The sequence below is a fragment of the Gekko japonicus genome, unplaced genomic scaffold, assembly GCF_001447785.1.
Source record: "Gekko japonicus isolate JY-2015 unplaced genomic scaffold, Gekko_japonicus_V1.1 scaffold11, whole genome shotgun sequence".
NCBI lineage: Eukaryota > Metazoa > Chordata > Lepidosauria > Squamata > Gekkonidae > Gekko > Gekko japonicus.
Genome location: NW_015166418.1, coordinates 321885 through 342184, shown reverse-complemented (window position 1 = coordinate 342184; position 20300 = coordinate 321885). Strand labels below are relative to the sequence as shown.

Genomic DNA, 20300 nt, shown 5'->3' with positions numbered 1-20300 from the left:
GTATAAATTGGCGGTAGTAGTTGGAGAACCCCAGGAGGCGTTGAACATCCTTCCGGTTTTTGGGAGGCTGCCATTGGAGAATGGCTTCCACCTTCTTGGGGTCCATCAGCGTGCCTTCAGGGGAGATAATATGCCCCAGGAACTCAACAGACTTACGATGAAACTCGCATTTTTCTAGTTTCGCATAGAGTCCATGGGTGCGCAGGCGGTGCAACACTTGCCTTACGTGGTCAATGTGTTGAGGCACGGTGGCGGAAAAGATCAGGATGTCATCTAAATAAATTACCACGAAGCGGTCGAGGAGGTCACGGAAGATGTCATTCATAAAGCGTTGGAACACTGCAGGGGCGTTGGTCAAGCCAAAGGGCATGACCAAGTGCTCATATTGGCCATAGCGGGTACCAAAGGCGGTCTTCCATTCATCTCCTGCCTTGATTCTCACCAGGTTGTAGGCGCCACGCAGGTCTAGCTTTGTGTAGATTTGAGCTCCCCGCAAACGGTCCATGAGCTCAGGGATCAACGGGAGGGGGTACCTATCCCGTATGGTGATTTTGTTCAGGGCCCTGTAGTCATTGCAGAGCCTGAGGTCTCCTGTCTTCTTTTTCACAAAGAGGACTGGGGAAGACAGAGGAGACGTAGAGGGCCGAATAAACCCTCTGGCCAGATTTTTGTCCAAATAGTCCCTCAGCGCAGCCAGCTCCGGTTCTGCCATTGGGTAAAGGCGGCCTGAGGGTAACGGAGCGTCGGGGATGAGGTTGATGGCACAGTCGTAGGGCCGATGCGGGGGTAGCTGGTCTGCCTCCTTTTCGTCAAAGACGTCTGCATAGTCCTGATAGGTGGCAGGTAAAGCGGGAGCCGCAGCGCCCAGCAGCAAAGCAGCTGGTGATGGTTCTGGCGATGGTGCTGAAGACGGGGTGTCTACCATCGTTTCCACGGAAGGCGTGGGTGCAGGACTGGTGCCGAACTGGAGCTCCTGATGTACCCAGTCTACCTGAGGGTTGTTGTGGCGCAGCCAGGAGAGACCCAGGATGACTGGAAACCTCGGCATCCTCACCAAGTCGAAAGTTATTTGTTCCTGGTGCTGCTGTATCCACAAGGTGAGTGGCTGGGTTTCTTGGACGACGGGTCCGGAGCGGAGCAGGCGTCCATCAATGGCTTCTACAAGCGCTGGGGTTGCCTTCTCTTGAAGGGGAACGCCGTGTTCTTTGGCAAAAAGAATGTCCATGAAACAACAGGCGGCCCCTGAGTCCAACATGGCGTGGATGAAGAGCCAGCGGTTGTCTGGGAGTTGCAACCGCACTGGCACCAGGAAGGGAGTCTGTGGTGAGTATGGAGTACTGGAGGACCCCAGAATAGGCCCCAAACCGGGGGGTCCGGTCAGGCTTGGGGCTGCTCTTTTACCGGTGGAGCCGGTTGTGGTGAGCGCTTCTGCTTGGCAGGGCAGCTGGAGGCAAAATGCCCGGCTTCTCCACAATACAGACACAGCTGTTGAGTGCGCCGTCTCAGCTTCTCCTCAGAAGTAAGGCGGGGCCGAGCGGTGCCAAGTTGCATGGGCTCTGTGCCTGCAGGAGGTGGAGAGGAGCCGGGGGAGGAAGGCCGGTGGAAGGTCTGAAGGGTTCTGCTGGGGAAGGCGAGAGCCTTTTTTCTGTTTTGGCGGCGGCTCTGTAACCTCCCATCAATGCGGAGACAGAGATGGATGAGGGCTTGTAAAGTGTCAGGGCGTTCACTGCGTGCAAGTTCATCTAGAATTTCGTCAGACAGCCCTTCAGTATACTGGTCAATAAACGCTGCCTCATTCCATGTCAGGTCTTGAGCCAGCAGCTGGAACTCATTGGTGTACTGAGCGACAGAGGTTTTATGCTGAGTAAGAGCCCTTATTTTGCGGTTAGCTGTTTCAGCTTTCACAGGATTGGCATAAGCAGCGGCAAAATGAGCCTTGAAAGCCTGGAAGTCAGATAGTAAGGGAGAATTCCCCACCAGCAAGGGCGTGGCCCATTTGGCAGCTTGCCCTTTAAGGAGGCTTAAAATGAAACAAACTTTAGCCTTCTCAGAAACAAAGTCCCGAGCCCTGAGCTCAATATACAGATTACATTGGGCAAGGAATGCCTGGAACTCATCAACATTCCCACCGAAACGATCAGGAGGATTTATTGGGCAACGTGGGGGAGGTGTACCAGCATTTGCTACAGCAACAGCATTTGTAGCAGCCTGTTGTTGCAAAGCAATCACAGCTTGAGTTAAGTGCTGTACCTGTGCTAGCATTTCCTCCATGGGGTCCACACCTCCGGTTGCTCCGTCTTCCATGGTGGGGATGTGTGAGCGTTGTGGGTGCTGGCAATCTGTCACGGCAGGACCAGGGGGCGTGACACAAGCAAGCAAAAGTCCAGGAACAGTCCGAGGTCAAGCCGGGCAAATCAGGTAGCAAGGTTCAAGCAGGTTTAAATCACAGTCCAAAAGCAGGGTCAGACATACCAAAGTTTCAAGTCCATAAATCACAACAATACCAGAGGAGTCAGAGATGAACGCAGGGTCAACAAAGCCAAAGGTCAAAAGCCGAGGATCAAGCCGAGAAGAATTCCACAAGGTCTGGAGCAGAGATGCAAGGATTCAGGTCCTGAACAAACGACGTTTGCCAGCACAAATGACTGCTGGCAACAGACTTGCATATATACAGTGCTAGCTAATCAACTCATTAGCTAGCCAGGAGTGAGGACAGGATCCTGTCAGTAATCAGGGCTAAGAGATCTTCTGGCACGCATGCGTGCATTCTGCCTTCGCTCTCTCAGCTGTTGTCTTCTTACATTCCTGAGCCTGGTTACAGGTGGAGGCGAGTCTGATGATGAATTACTGGGCTGCAGCAGAGACTGATCCCTTGCAGGTGTTCCCTGGGAGGCTCTATCCTCCTCACCACTTAGATAGCTTTCAGCTACAGGATCCAGTCTTTGCCTTTCTGCTGCAGTAGTGTCCTCAGGAGCCTGTTCAGGGTCCTCAGGAGCCTGTTCAGGGGCATCAGCAAAGGCAGGCATGACATCAGCAGGGGCAGGCATGACACCATAGCCCATTGACTATATATCAGCCCCCATACAGCTATGCTCCAGATGTTATTTCATTGGTAGTTTTGGAATGAAAGTGTGTATAGAAATATTGATTTCTAAAAGTCTCCTGCCTTCTCCTGTGATTACATTCTGATGACAGGCTGTGCCTTATTTCCTGTTGCAAGCCAAATGGTGAGGCCAGATAGCCTGAACAACTGTATAACCCACATTCTTTCACACATTCATGCTAAAAGCTAGGCTTGAAGGCTCCTGGTCTATGTTGAACATGTCACGTAGGCAATGAAGAAGCTGGGGTTTGGGTCACCTGACTGCAGGCAGGGCCTACAAACTCCTAGCCTATCTCCACACGCAGCTATGGCAACCAACAATTGGCCACACACCCCTGTCCACTCGTGATGGCCACAGCTGATTGCGATTAGATTGGGGTATAATTCCATTGAACTCTATGGGAGTGGGCTCTCTTATCTCTCTTGCTCTCTTCTCTTCTCTCCTCTTGCCATTGTCTGTTTATTGCACCTGAAATGCGGTCTTTTGAGAAACAAAGAGCTGCTTTGTGAACTGGATTTCATGCTTGTGTAAGATGGAATTTCTCCTCAAGATCCCTTGGTACTCACATGGACTATGGACAATCCAAGTGGTAACTATGAATCTCATTAATGTGTACTTAAGGCAAATAGCCATAGCCTTTGTTATTTTTGTATCCTAATAGTCTGGTTGCTATGCTCTGTACTGAATAAAGACCATTCTTATTTCTAATTGTTTCTGATGTGTAATTGAACTCCAAGGCTAAATCGTGTGTCTAACGCTGACCACTTAAGCTACCTTTATTAAGATTAAAGTGTGCATCTCTGAGTAGAGCTGATGATGTAGAGCTTTTCCCTTAGGAAAGGCAGGGACTATTGAAAGAGATTCTGGTGGCAAATTGTTCTGAAAACTAGAGAGGGTATAGACTACCTCATGGTTTGTTGTTTAATGTGCTGAAAGTGCAGGGTTCCCTCGCCTTCCTGGACTGGACTGAGTGGGTTAATCCTGTACACAGTGTTGAGTGGTCTGTGCTCAAGCCCCTGATTCCCAGGACTAGGGAACTTTACTGTAATGTTTTACTGCATAAATATTGTGGGTGTGTTATTTCTGCAAATTAAGGTAGGGTTTTATATGTATGTTTGCTATGATTTGAAATGCAGGCCTCCAGGGGTCATTTTGTAGAAAAAGAGGTGCAGGAGCTCATTAGCACAACTTATCAGCATAACTTATTTGCATATGCCATACCCCCTGACATCACTGGAAATGTGTCAGAAGGCAACACCCACCACTCAGGCTCCACTGGACTGTTTTGGATTGCTAGCTATTATGGGGGGGGGGTGCAGATCTGCCCTCACAGAGGAGGGAAAGCTTGTACCTGAAGGTGGGCCGGGGGGGGGCCTCTGCAACTTGCCTGGCTCCTTCTTGCTCCTCGTGGCCCAACTGAGGGCTGCTGGGAGCAGGGGGTGGGGCTTGTTGCATGTGCCCACCCCCTGGGCTCCTTACTGCCGGAGCTTCGCTCCTGTGTGCTCCCACAGGAAATGACCCCTGCAGGCCTCTAAGGTAAGAAAGGGGGCCTGGATGGGTGAGTGAAGTGTGTTATGATTGGATGGTAGCTGTACCCTAGGGGGAGAATAGATTCAGGTGGGTAGCCATGTTGGTCTGAAGCAGCAGAATTAAAGTTTGAGTCCAGTAGCACCTTTAAGACCAACAAAGTTTTATTCAAGGTATAAGCTTTCATGTGCACGCACACTTCTTCAGATACATTGAAACAGAGTCACCAACCATTACATATAGGTAGTGAGTGAGAACGGTGTTGCCTGGAAGGGCCAATTAGAGCTAAGATGGGATTAAGGTTGCCTGAATCCAGAAGTGCTCATGCACATGAAAGCCTATGAATTAAACTTTGTTGGTCTTAAAGGTGCCACTGGACTCAAACTTCTACTGCATTCATAATGTTCACTGATGTGATAATTACTTTAGAAAACTGACTTATTAAAAATAACAAGTTGCTAAAAGATCAGACTTACTGAAATTTAGTAGAATATATAGACCAATGTGCATGTATCTTAGAAATAACAGTATTTTACCTATTTGTAAATATCCATCCTCTGTTCTTTTAAAATTCTGTGCATTGTGTTTTGCAGGTTGTAAATCTGTTTCCTGTAACAAAACAAAACAAACATCCCAGCTGGTTTTTATACAGGAAACCTTACCTTCTGAATGCTTCTTTTTCAAATCTTCCAAGTCAATAATCCTAGAATGTGGTGGTATCTGTACCCGCCCCCCCGGAAGTGGAAATCAGGCAGGTCAAAATACTAATAGGCATGCTCTAAAGTCTGCCTGTTTCTATTTATGTATTTAGCAAGTTTACATCTTGTACATTATCATGGCTCCAAAGGGAGCTTCCACAGAATATTTAAAAAACATAAAACAACAAAAAACAGAACATCAGTTCAAACAAGGATTGGGCCAAAGACTAAGAACAAGACCATAAGACCGCCAGGCTTTTGGTTGAGGACAGCAACGGCAAAAAAGGGGTTTGACAGCCATCTGGATTGGTTGTTTTATTAGTGCACTGTAATAATTTTATCATGTTGATTGTATTTTATCTGTTTTAATGCTGTAAATTGCCCAGAGCCTGCTTGTGGGATTGTGTGATTCAGAAATCTAATAAATAATAACAACAATAACTATAAAACTATAAGCCGATAGTTAAAGAGAGGGACCTGTAAGGACTCACAGGAGTTCCATTCCCCAGCCTCACCTCTGTGGGACTCCTCTTGCTCTGGTATTGCACTCTTGCTCCCTCCATTCTGGCTCCACTTTCCCCCACCCATTCACCCACTTGCCCTAATCTGTGGTGTATTTATTGTATGCATTACAATGGAACAGTCTGTTCCCCCCTCTGATATTTGTGTGTGCTGGTTTAGTCTCATGGGGTGCAGTCCTTGCTCCTTAGCTCTGTTTGTTAGTTACAATTGTAGACTGCATGAGCTCCCTTGTCTTTAAACCAGTTGCTTACACTCCTGTATCTTGCTAATAAATGGATGTTGTTTTGAACATACCTTTCCCTGCCATGTGAACCTAAGAGCAGGAACCTGAGTAAGTACCCTGTTCCTGATCTGCAAACAAAAGGGAACATCACATAATCTTCCTACCTCTATGGCCCCCTGGTTACTTGGCCACTCATCTTCCTCCCCTAGATGCTTGTCTGGTCTTTCTGGATGCCCACCTGCTCACCAATCTGCCAGTTCAGTCTTCCCTTCACCCAGCAATCTCTCTCCTCTCCTGGGGCGATTTCTCACTAGAGCTGCCTCGCAGCACAGCCGCCGTTTGCCCTGACACAAACATGTCAATTTCACACCCGAAGCTCCGGGGCTGCATTTTGACTCACGGCTTCACCCAATTTCCTCCGCAGTTTCGTGATCCTGGTTTTTGAGGATCATGAAACTGCGGAGGAAATCGGGCGCAGCCGCGGGTCAAATGCAGCCCCGCAACCTCGGGTGTGAAATTGACATGTTTGTGTTGGGGCAAATGGCGCTGCGCTGCAAGGCAGCTCTAGTGAGAAATCGCCCCTGGTCTTTCTGGCTGCTTGCTCTCTTAGTCATCCACCTGCTCTGTTTCCCTCCACCTGGCTGCTCAGCTACCTGCCTTGATATCCATCCACCTGGCCACTGACTCATTCATTTCATCTTCATGCCTGTTTCTGTTAGCAGGGATAGCCTTGTTTTTAGTACCATCTTGCTGTTCAGCAACTGAATAAATCACACAATCTTTTTTTTTTTAATCTGCACATACATAGATAGCACTTGCATGATTCTTGGAATTTTTTATCCCCTCCCCAATTGTTTTAGCATTTTTTATTCTTCTGCACACATAGCTACTAAAGGTAGATAGATTTTAAAAGACCTTGACAGCCCAGAAAAACAAAATGTTTTTATCTAGCATCAGTTCAGAACATGATACTGAGTGTGTGACATTGTGTGTGTGTGTGTGGACTAAGATGGCTACCTCATTGATCACTTCTAAACCTAGATTTTTAAATTAATTTGAAGGAACAGTGTATGTGCACTGTTAATATATTTGAACTTTCTTTGAACAGAGTTCTTGTTTGCAGCCCATTACACCCTTTTTATTATGACATTCATCTTTGCAACTAGGATTGAGAGTACTATAATACATAATCTAGAGAGGTGCCATTGCTTTGAACTGCCTATGCACAGTCTACCCTGGAAGCCTGTTGCAAGCTATGGTTTTCAATCAATTTCAGCTCAAATTGTTGCTCTGCCACAGGCTGGGCCAATCAAGTACACGAGTCACCATGTGCTCATGTCAGATAGGAGGCAGAGAAACAGCTGGAGCATAAAGGACAGGATCTTCTTATATCTGACAAGAATTTTGAAGAACTATGTTGGCTGGAAAGAGTAACTGTTTCACAGGTTAGGACTACTGTACAGGAAAGTTATGGAGACAGCAACCACTCTTCCTAAATACAAAGTGAAAATGTTTATGTTGCTGTGAGAGCTGAAATACTTACATCAGCAGGAAGAATTTCTACAGTAGTATTAAATAGCTTGTCCCCAGGATGTTCCATATTTCCACTTTTAAATAAGTACCTGGAAAACACATTATTTCAGTATGTCCACTTACATAATCTAATGTTAGCTTCTATGATAGCGTTAATATTCAGTATACTCTTTGTATATTTAGAGATGGAAGAAAAGGCATAAGTAGCCCAACTAGGCATTGTACAACAGACGCAGGAGTCATCCAACCATGTAGACTTTTTGAGCATGAACAGAAGCCACAGGGGGCTAAAATTAGATTACAGGAATACCTGGGGTTGGCAGCCTCCAGATGGTGGCTAGAGGACTCCTGGAACTACAACTGGTCTCCAGATAAAAGAGATCAGTTCCCTTGGAGAAAATGGCTGCTTTGGAAGGTGGACTCTATGGCATTATACTCCACTGAGGTGTGTCTCCTCCCCAAATCCTGCCCTCCCCAGGCTCTACCCCCCAAATCTCCAGGAATTTCACAATCCAGAGCTGGCAACCGTAGTCAGTAGCAGAGGGAGGATGCTTAAATGCGGGCCAGTTTACAATCAAAATCACCTTGCTTTTACTCTCATGTAGGGAATGGGAAATTAAGCAACTTGGGATAGGTTATCTTGATTTGAAAAATGTTCCACAAATTAATGGTTAAGATCCCTTCCCCCTCTTCTCTGATCAAACTGGCAGCCCTGCATAGCTGTTATTTGTTTAAAATAATGAGAGACTTGCATCCATCTGTTGTGTAACTTTTGGTTTGACCTTGATGTGAAAGCAAACCTACCTCTCCCATACATCTTCTCACATTTGAATTTTGCAAGAGCAATAGTCATTGTGCTGCATCTACAAAATTCAGCAGATGACACATTCAGAAAACAAATGTTCATAAGTATAGGCTTCTATTAGTGAAAGATCTGAGTTTCTGATAATATCTGGAGAAATATATGTAACAATATTGAGTTCTGATCTCTGAGTTGTTCTTTACTCCAGCAAGACTTACTTGAATTTTTAAAGCAAATATACTTAAATGCAGGAAATGGTCTGCATTACAGTGTGCTGATTCTTTTAATCTCTGGTGGACTTATGTATGTGTTCATCAGTACTAATCAGTGCTCCCTCTAAGCTGAGTTAGTGAAAGCTAGCTCACAGTTTTTTAGCCTCTGGCTCACACATTTTTGTCTTAGCTCAGAAAGGATGGCTCCAGAGCAAACTAATTTATGCAGTAGCCAAATCACTTGTTCACAACTTTAATGCCAGGAGCTCACAAAGTGGAATTTTTGCTCACAAGATTCCACAAATTAGAGGGAGCATTGGTACTGATCACAGTGATATTAGATCAAGATGGGTAGCCATGTTAGTCTGTCTGTATCAGTCAAAAAGAGCAAGAGTCCAGTAGCACTTTACAGACTAACAAAATTTGTGGCAGGGTATGAGCTTTCATGAGTCATTAGTCTTTAAGGTGCTACTGGACTCTTGCTCTTTTCTACTGCCACAGTGATATTAATAATTGAAACCATTACTCGTTATAAGATACTACTATAAAATACTGGTTATAAGACCCACTAAATTATTTTGGGGGCAACTGTCAACTTATCGCGAAACATTTGATAATAAACCTGCTATTGCAGGAAGAATAGTTTAGGCCAAACACTGGGGAAAAATTTTCTGTCCCAGCAAATAAAAAATGCCGCCACAAAGCATTGGACAATGCAGGAATGGATACTGATAAGTTTTATACAAGAGTGGAAAGATCCTGTTGGATATTGTAACTCTGCATGCAAGAGGATTTGGGAGGGAAAGGGTTAAGAGAATTCTCTCATTCAGGTACACTTGGCAGTTGGCCCCACCCTCTCATCAGTTAGATGTTGAGCCTCTTTGGCCAATGATTGTCTTCTGTTTTCATCTTATCCAGGACCTTTATTCTTCTGTCTCTTACCTGGGCTTGGAGCTGCAGCAAGTTAACCTTTTTGAAGTTAATCTTTTCACAATAAGTTAAATATACCTACATAAATATGTCATGTAGGACATGCTTCTATTTTTGTAAGTAAAAATAATTTCTCTTGTTACCAATGGAGTCAGATCATTTTTGTAATTTGTTTGAATAGCATTTTCCCCCTTAACCAGGAAACATGGATCAGGGATACTGCATAAAGCCTCTGTGGTTCCAAGGCAATTGATTTTTTTACATTTAACCCAATAGGTTATGGGTTCAGATCCTTGGATTCTTTTGCTCAGAAATGAACATAAATTATTGGAATATACAACCTATTAAATTGGGCAATTTATATTTCATAGAAGGCGGAGTTATTTTGAAAATATGTCTATATAAATAATTTTAATTTATAATATTCACTGGATTCTTAAATTCATAAATTAAGGGAGATATTCTTTCATCATTTACTTACCTTTCAATTTTCAGTGGCTGAAAAAAGTTGAACAGGATATAATCTCCAGCCATAGGAGCAAAAGCCCAGAAACATTCCATTCCTTTATAAGCCTTTTCTAATGTAAAGTGTTGGAATACTTTTAAACTTGTACTAACTTCTGCAGGAGGGTTGACATGTGCTTTAAACAACTGGTTTTTGCCAAAATCTTTATCCTGTCAGATATAAATGTAAGTCATTCATATGCAAAGTGAATATAACAGAGATGGTCAGGGAAACAATAATCTCTGTGGCTCAAAATGTGATACAGGCTGAAGTTATGAATAAGATGTCACAGAATGTTCTTCAGAGTCATTAGGCATGAGCCTTTTAAGCCATTATGCTTCAGCCATGCATATAGGGAGAACACACTACCTGCAACCCTCCTGATACATACAATTACCATTTTGTCCCAAAGGGCAATACACATATTTTCAGCTTCACAGTACTTTGGAAAATTAGGAGTCTTCCACAGGCACCAAACAGAAAATACACACTTTGCTGCATTCAGACACATTGCTGCATTCAGGAAGGATCATATGTAGCATGTTCTTTCCATACGTACAGTGAAATATAACAGATAAAAAGGGCTATTATCATACATCTATTACCAAATGGGGCCATACAGTATAGATTTATTAGATCCACAAAATTGAGCTAGGGAAAGATGGGGGGGGATTTCACCACAAATCTGAAGGAGGTTCCAGGTTTGCATTTAAAAAACTGAAATCTTAAAAAAAACTTATATCAAGGAATTAAAGCTCCCTGAAATAATAGAAACAATGATTGTCGCTTTAAGAAAAAAATGCCCACTGAGCTTTCAATGGCCATTATGGAGATTTCTAGGCAACCACAATACTATTGCTGAGCTTTCCTGACATTGGTTTCTGTAAAGCAAATTGGGGAGAGTGGCAGGAATAAACTTAGAGGCCGAAAACAGCCATGAGAACTTCCCATGGTGGAGGAGGACTCATCAGTGACCACCACACAACTAGGCCCAAGCCAGCAGCCACTTTGCAACTGGGCCAGACATTTCTTGGAAACAGGCCAGTGAAGGAAAGCTGAAGACAGGGAAGTAATAAAGTTAAAGTTGGGTGGTTGGTAGGAAGAAGAGAAGGAAGCAGGAAAATGGAAGAAGCAATGAGGGCTGCGAGGGAAGGGAAAGAAGAAATAATGGGCATGGGGAAAATGAAATGCCCCCATAAGTTCTATGTGTCCCCCACTTGTTCAGGTGTCAAGTAGAAGCTTCATGTATCAAGTCTAAATAACTTATTATTTTAGGCTTCAGCTTATATTTAGGGGGGAAATCTGTGTGCTAGCTATAGACAGGGCACATAAGCCAGCGACAACAACTCTAAGACGAAGACAGAGAGAGAGAGAAGTAAGGAGACAAGACAAGTGGAGAGAGAGATCAGACTAGCAATTTCTGTGGCAATAGGATTTTTTGCCACCAGGCCATTTACAAGCAAGATTCTGGGTTTGCAAGATTCTGGGCTGATTCCTCAAAGTAACATTCCAGATGGGTAGTCATGTTAGCCTGGAGGAGCAGAATAAAAGAGGAGTTCAGCCGGACCTTAGAAACAACAAACTATATTCCACATAAGTTTTCATGCATAGATGATGAAGTAAGGTCTGACCCCCCAAAAGCTTGTGCTGGAATACATTTTGTTAGTCTTTTAGGCGCCATTGAGCTCCTGTTTTATTTCTCAAAGTAAAATGTCTCTCTACAGACACAACTCACTGCTAAGTCTCAGGTGGATCAGGGGAGTTCATTTTACAAAAAGGTGAGATTTAGTATGCTACCATCTGCATTGTTGACCATAAGGTATAAAAACATTCCACACAGTTGCAGATTTTGTCCTTATTCTGCTAATCTGATTGAAACATTGGTTCACGTTTTTCCATTGTAGATTTTATGTACAGGCACGCTGGAATTTATTGGAACCTGTGCTGGTTGATTAAAAAAAACCAAAAACTGTTCCCTGAGCAGAAGACTCTCAAAATCTCATTGGCAGGGGTGACCAAAGAACTACTGTATCTGTAGCTAAATTTCTGTTCTCTGCAATGAAAATATGGGCTGTTTCTAGTGCTTGAACAGTAAGATGTACTAGCATGAATGATATATGCTGAGATTTTATGGAGGTAATTAACTACAATGCATTTAATTCTGCTTCTGAATGGCTCGTGGGCCATAATAAAGACTGACTTTTTCAAAAAAGCTTTACACCCATCTCAATCAATCAATCAACCAGTCCTTTATTGGCATATAATTGGATAGATACAATTTACACCCTTCTAATAGCACCGTCCTTTTCATGAGTCATTCATGAAAGAGGGGAGCCTGAAATGGGGACAGAAATATTTGCTTATATACATTACCCAGTGTGTTGGGGCAGCCATAGTCTCCAACTTTCATTTTTCCTATCCCTGAAAAGGAAAGCAGCCTCTTCCCATTAAAGAAGCGTGCTTGCACATGAAAGCTCATACCCTGAATAAAACTTTGTTGGTCTTAAAGGTGCCACTTGGCTCAAACTTTGTTCTTCCCACCCCAGTAGCTTTTATGGCAGCAGCTCTATTGCCTTGGTGTGGGGGGAGGTTGCTCTGAAGAAAAGCTCTCTTGCTACTTTGGTGCTCCCCCTTTCTTTTCTCAAATTGCTCTCTTCCTGAAGGGGTGGGGGGAAGCTGCCACATGGCCAAAGTATTGGCTATCTGCTAAAACTGCTCAGGTGAAAAAGAGTAAATGCAACTAAGGGCAATTTAGTAGATTGGGGCTGCACAAGAGGTAAGCATCAGAGATGAGGCTGCCAACCTCCAGGTGGAGCCTGGAGTTCTCCCAGAATGACAACTGATCTCCAGACTACAGAGATCAGTTCCGCTGGAAATACAGGCAGCTCCGGAGGGTAGGACTGATTGGCATCACATCCTTGCTGAGCTCCCTCCCCGGGCACCACCTCCAAATCTTCAGTAATTTGCCAAGGTGCAGTTGGCAACTCTGATCAGAGATGTTCTGGGGGACATCCTCACCAAAAGCCACTGGCCCAGTTGTACAAAGCTCCATGGCTTATTCTCTTCTCTTTGAACTGAGTGCCAATTGAATGAGAGTTTCACCCCCCCAAAAAATCCACTATTTATACTTACCTATACAATTTCTGATCATGGATTTAGAGAAAGGAGACCAAAAAAAGGAATCTTACTTTCAAATTCTGTATTTTTCCAGCTAAAGATGAATGAATGCCCACATGCTGAAAGAGTGATGGCTTATAACTGATGCGCAGATAGGCCTTTTGCCTTTCACAGTGTTTCTGGAAAGGAAACCATTTTGTGTTATGAAAAAGAAGAAACAAGTGGGGACCTGCAATTCTCCTGGGGGGATCCCATCTCATTCTTAGTCGGGGCTCCTCCCCATGGCTGTGAGCACCGCCACTGAGCCCAGCGTGGCACCCCCCCCATCTCCTATGCTGCCAGCAAGCCAAAAGTCACTCCCAGCTTCCACTGCTAGTTCCAAATGAATGCCACCTGAAATGACTCCTAGCCTCTGCTGCCAGGCCTGCTGAGGCTCCTGCCCCTACAGCATCACCTTCACCACCCACAACAATCCTGCTGCAGCCCCTGCCACCCCACCATCGCAGCTATCACCAATGGGCACAACACAGCTCCCCCACCCCACCCCCGGTCACCAGAGGAGTTAGGTTCATTTTTGGTTCATTAGGTACAATTTTGTTTGGGGGCATATCAACCCCCAATGTATTTTTATTTTATTTATTTATTTATTCAATTTAGGCCCCACCCTATCCCACAAGTGGGCCCAGGGTGGCTTACAACATGCAGTCTATAAAACAATAAAAGCAATAAAACAGTTGATGGCACAATTTTTAGATTTTTCTGCAAATCTGGGCAGTCCCCCAAGTTTTCAGAATTATAAGTTTTAGTCAGTATGGGCCCAATCTGTGGATTTAAGTATCCATTGATGACTTCTATCATGCTGAACATGTTCAGTTGCAGATGAGCAGACCAACGATGTTGTATTACAGACAGCTGTGGCCCAAACTGACTGACCGACCTGGTGTGGTATTACAAAACAAATGATTCAAATGCACGCACACATTCACACAAAACAGTTTTCAGGTTCAACAAGGGAGGGGAAAGACATGTACAGACTTGGCACAAAAGAAATGTTGTGCCTCAGGCTCAGAATAGGGGAGAGATCACAAAAGGAAACAAAGCTAAGAACTGTCACAACAGCATTGTGACAGTAACCCCAAGGGGCAATGAGGGGTGAGTGAATAGGAAACGAACTGCAAATTAATATTTGATCTCAGAATAAGATGACCATAGGTTCTGCCCTGCATTTTTCACTTGTGTAAGAAGGAGAAGGGGTCTTTTTTTCCTTTTCTTTCTTTTTTTGGTATTTTGTGTGTGTGTGTGTGCTGTGTGCGCGCATATGTATATGCTTGCGAGCCTGGAAGTCATGGTGACTTCTAGTGACCCTTAGTGGGGCTAGGACATTTCAGAGGTGGCTTTGATATTACCTGCCTCTGCATCCCTGGTATTCCTCGGAGGTTGCCCTTCCAAGTACTTGCCAGGGTCGGCCCTGCTTAACTTCCGAGAACTGATGAGATCGGACCGGCCCCATACCTAGAAAAATTTTGTTGGGGGTGCACCAAGGTGCCACCTGGGGAGGGGGGTTTGGGGAGGGGAGGGACCTCAGCCAGATATAATGCTGGATAGAGTCCACCCTCCAAAGCCGCCACTTCATCCAGGGGAATGGATCTCTAGTATGGAGATCAGCTGTCATTCCAGGAGATCTCCAGACCCCACCTGGAAGTCAGCGCTTTGGACCAGTTCCCAAAGCAGAAGCAGCCAGGCATTCGGGGATCCCTCCCTCCCTCCCTACTCCTCATCATTTCCAGTGCAGGCTCCTCACCTGGCACATCCACTTCCTGGAAGCAGTTTGGGGAGGGTGCCAGGTTGTTTGGCGAGGGTGCCAGGCACTCATGGGCACCCCCGTGGGTGCGGGACTGGATTGGGCTTGCCTGGGCTATTCAGGTCAGGGTGAGAAGGGGCCTCTTTTGATCCAAAAAGATCATGCCAGGGATCATGGGACAAAGGTGGACAAAAAGTTATGCAGGACAGGGGCTGCAGTAAGAAGAGGAACTGGATGAGATCACCCCTCTCTTTCTCCTGTCAAAGGAAAACCTGGTAAGTTTCAATCCCATGGCTGAAATTGGACATGCTATGATTTCCCTATATACAATTTATTTGTACCAATGAGCGATATCAAGAAATTTTGTGTAGGATTACAGCCTATTTGTTTATACCTTGTTCTCAGTTCTGTTTCTCTTATGTCCCATACTTACAGCATGATACAATATGAATTTTTAATTGTGGGGGTAACACAATTATTGACCACTGGAATTTCAGGACACTGGTGCAGTTAATTATTTGTTTTGAATTCACTGTATATTTGGCTCACTTGTGTAATATTCTTCCCCTTCTTAAATGTAATCATTGTATAACAGATATTTTCCCTAATGCATCTAACATTCTTAAATAAATATAGTACTTACTGCGTCTCTTTCTGGATTGCAAACTTTAACCCAAAGTAAGTGGTCTAGAAGCCAGTCAATTGGCTTATCTTTGTAGAACATTAAAACAAATTCTACTATAAGTGGTAAGTCTCTGGATCTGAATAATTTTCCTGTAAATAATTATTTAAAATGGAAAAGAAATTACAATTTTACTTTCTACACAGAATAATTCAGAAGAGAAAAATCAGCATTATTTGCTCAATACCTATTGTTATTGTCTAGATCTAAACAGACAGTGATGTCTTGCTTATAGTAGGAACAAAGGCCAAAATTCTGCAGCAGAGAAATATCAGTACCTTCTAGTAGCTGGCACAGCAGAGAAGGTGTACTACTCGCCGGCAATTGTTGGGGTCTTGAGACTTCTGTGGAGCTTTGTGTACTCGTTGCACTAGTTGGGGTCTGTGTGTGCAAGAGCCGTATAGGACAGGGGATATAATAAGGAGGGTGGAAAAAATGGCTAGATCCAGCTCTTCAACAGTTTGGATCAACATTAAGGACAGTGGCCCCAGCCAAACACAGAGCTAAGCATAGGCTGTGATCACACTGGTGGCTTCGTGCGATATGGTGCCACCTCTAATTGAAGTGTAGTGGGATATATCACCCACACAGCACACCCTGTTGTGGGTTACCCACGGAGACATCCCATGGTAAAGCCTCCACATTATTGTGGCACTGCAGCCACGGAGCAAACTGCAAAAAAAATTCCAAACACCATGTGTGTGCGTAGTGCGCATGCACGCGCATGCGCACATAGGCAAGTCTTTTAAAAAACTGCCTCCGTAGCGGCAGAACGGATCTGCAGGTTCACACTGCCAAATCTGTTCTGCGCGCGCTCCTCCGTGTTCAGACATCTGGTCATTGTGCAATGACTACGTGGGGAAACAAAAACACCACTTCGGAGGTGGTGGCTTTTTAATCTGGCTCAAGGTCGTCCTCTGACAGGGTGAGTATGCCTGGGGAACACCTGACAGATGTGGCTGTGTGATCCTGCCCATTTAATCCATTTGTAAAATGTGCCTATATTGGGCCAAACTGCCAGTCTGAGCACAACCGTAATTAAGCTGTTTCATACTCAATGGGTTGCAGCATACGTATGATCTGTATATGTAGCCTTTATGATTTATGCTAAACCAAGATTAACAGATGATGGACCACTTTCAGGCTCTGATTACTTTTTAGTATTCCTACTGATAAAAGAAGAAAGTTTCCAGAACTGAAAGCAATAGAAGCTTAGTAAAGAAACATCAATGTACTGATGTGTTATATAGACACAGCTCATCAAATTTTAATTATGTTGAACAGTAATAAACATTTACCATTCTCAACATCTGCCTTACAATAAACTCTTGCCTATATTTTTCTTCTTTAAAAATAACTACTAGAAGAAGAAAAATTAAAAATGTAATATTGAATGGCCATGTTATTCTTCATTTCCACTATGAATAAATGATAAAATCTGAATTTTTACAAAAGAAACGTATGTTTTATATATGAAGTCATTTTATTTTGATCTTTTGGTTTCAACCATTTTAATTCTAACTCCCCTTAAACCTTTAAAAATCTGCAACAGAACATCCTCTTCTCTTTATTATTTAAATAGGGAATATTTATTCTACCATTGGTCTGCCCTTGTCCCTGGTAGCATAGTATTAAAAAAATCAAGCTTTGAGTAATCCTTTAAAAGCCCAGACTCAATGACCTGAATGCATTCTACCACCTTTGAAATTCATTGGAGTTCAAAACTGGGCTCCTCTCCCTGTACCTGGAGTCTCTAGTCCATGTCCCTATAAACTGAACCATGATCAGAGTAAGGGCAAGAAAACCAGGATAGTTACATTAATATTTACACTCACATAGGTCATATCTGAAGATGTATGCTTACAAGTATTGATATACTCTATATTGCATTTTTAGGGGCACTGGCAGAACACACAGACAAGTACCCACACTGGGAGTCATGGCCTCCTGGGCAAAATGTGAGGTTAGAGACAGATTTGCCATAAAGGATTTTCTTCCACTGTAGCTTCCAAACAGTAACACTTTTTAAAATAATTCACACAGTATTGAATCTTAATTGTACTCTAATAATCTTTTCCTATCTTCAGAAAACTTTTCCCCAAATCTCCTTTGATCCAATATGTTAGCGAAGAGTGCAGTCCAAGCATGTTGTCACACCATTCGAACAAGAAGTCCCATTTTCTTGCCTTGCAAACGTCCACCCACATTTTTGCCATTTTCTTGCCACCAGCCCTTCGCAGCTGCCCATTTCCCCCACCACAGAGGACTTTCAGGGGTCCCCCCCCAAAAAAAATGGCAATAGTTGTACTGCTACAGCAACTATTGATTTAAAAGAATGCACTCTGGTGACACAGGCAGGGGAAAATGCAGCTCACTGAGGAGAGTGCACAAAAAACTTCCATGTGGAATCGCCATTGCCAATGTGCATGCTTTTACATTTGTAGCAGCAATTAATGAGAAATGGAGAATCCTCACCACGTGGAAGCAGCCATAGCTAAATATATTGGTGCATTATATCCCTTAACAAAATGTAAGCAATGTGCCTTCCTTGTATAAAACTGTCCCTTACTACTGCAGCTGTACTTACCAATAAAACCAAGTTGAGAAAATTCAAGGATCATCCAATCATTTGATGACTGTTGTTCAGCAAAATCCTTTATTATCTGTATATAATCAGGCTTGGCTATAATATCATCTTCTAGCTGAAAAAAGATTAGTCTTTTCAATAGCAGCCATGCCTTATTATGATATACTTTGCAGACACTGAAGAGAATATAGTCTCTTCCAGGGTTTAAAAAAAAAAAAAGGAACACCGATCAGATGAGTGAGATGACAGGCAACTGAACAAAGCATTAACAGGCTCAGAAGGGAATGAAAAACAGAGTTAACTAAATATGGACAATAATTCCAGAAGAGTAGCCATGTTGGCCTGTTATACCAATAATAAAGAGGAGTCTTGTGACACCCTAAAGACTAAAGGAAGAAAATTACATTAGATTTTAAGATGCCTCAAGACAAGACTCCTTTTTATGTATGGGTAGCATTACACAGGGTAGACTGAAAAGCTACATTTCATGCTGTGGAAGGAATGAAGTGCCAGGAGGAGATGCTGGTTCCTGTGGATCCATTCTAGTAACAGATGCACTCAGCTCCAACGTGAGAAGCCTTCTGGTGTCACAAGAGGTTTCTTGCATCAGTGGAAGGCTCCTTATGCCAGAGGAAAGTGCCCCAGTTAGTGGAACAGATCCACAGGATCTGACCACTCATCAAAAGCAAAGATGATTTAAATGTTAGCATTTGTTGGGATATTTGCAAGTTCACTTCCTGATGTCATGAAATAATTAACCTGTTTGCTTGTGTATGCTAATTGTTAGTTAGCCTAGAACCTATGCGATGTTGAGTAGAAGTTCCTGCACTAGAAAGGGACATCTTATTCATAATGAAGTGACCTTTAGCCTGGTCATTGGTCAGTTCATTGGGTGATGTTACCTGAGAACTTGCATGTAAGCATTTTGCAGGTTTCTTCCTGCTCCCTTTGTTCTAAGACAAGACACCATATGACAATAATGTGAGAAGTAAAATCAGACCAGAGAATCCATCTTGGAGCTAACAGTAACTAAAAACATGTAGCTAGCTAGATAGACTGTTTATTGTTTTTTATCCTCTCATGTAATCCATCCTAATTTCCTTAGTAAACTTTATTTTAGCTAATTTACATGTCTGTGCTGTATGGTTCCCTTTTACTCTGCTAAATTATCCAACAGCATTTTTTCTCATTAAGTAGGAGGCACATTAAATTGCTTTGTTGCATAGTTCTCTCATTGAAACTACTTTAGTTTGCTTTAGCAACTTGATCTGCCTAACATCTCTCGAATGACTGTGAAATAAGTAAAATGCCTCTTGCTTTCTACTACTACCATTTTTTTTTACAAAAATGCAAGGTAATTGCAACAAATCAGAATACCATCTTGTGAGATGGTGTGGGCTCCAAGCTAGTTACTGAAGTGAAACAGTAGTCCCAGTAAATGCACCCGACTTTTTGGCATGAGTTCTGAATCAAGATGCTAAAAGCTGCTGTCGTTTTTTTAATGTTTTCATTTCAGCTCCCTTGAGTGTTGATAAAAAGCACTTTCTAACAACTACTGAAACAGAGCTTCTAAAAGATGCTTTCAGCTGTGGAAATGCATAATTATCTTGGGATGAAGCAAGCTTAAATGGACAAAGAGAATAATTACCATTCACCCCAGGTGAAGAGGGATTTGACTGCCTGCTCTTATGGCTCCCATACAGCCCCATTATCTGTTCCCTAGCATGACGAAAAATCTCTCAAGGGGTTCCCATGGACTGCAGAAAATATGAATGACTATACTGAAAATATTGACACAATTTGCTCTAAATCTCTCTCAATCTTTTATCGATTAACAAAAACACCATTCCATTAAAGAGAGAGAGAGACAGTTGTCCATAGGAAAAATGAAGCTGCAGATAATAGGGTTGATTTCCTTACATTGCTTTGGAAAGTTCACTTTGTTTCACTCTTTCCTCTGCTACTCATATGAACAGGGTTTCTCACCCAGGGATATCCCTCCCAAACTAAGGAATGCTTAGCATGTGAATTTCATTTCTTCCTCTACCCAAAGGAAA

At 43.3% G+C, this 20300-nt stretch overlaps 1 protein-coding gene across 1 annotated transcript in view; it reads right to left on the bottom strand.

Moving 5' to 3' along the window:
- Nucleotides 1–20300, bottom strand: part of MGAT4D (MGAT4 family member D) — a 76689-nt gene that overhangs the window by 6650 nt on the left and 49739 nt on the right. The window contains exons 8-13 of the mRNA XM_015411576.1: nt 18244–18358; nt 15618–15748; nt 13245–13352; nt 10033–10226; nt 7618–7696; nt 5168–5240 (exon numbers count right to left, since the gene is read on the bottom strand). Of these exons, the coding sequence (XP_015267062.1) occupies nt 5168–5240; nt 7618–7696; nt 10033–10226; nt 13245–13352; nt 15618–15748; nt 18244–18358 (700 nt within the window). The remainder of the gene's footprint in view (nt 1–5167; nt 5241–7617; nt 7697–10032; nt 10227–13244; nt 13353–15617; nt 15749–18243; nt 18359–20300) is intronic.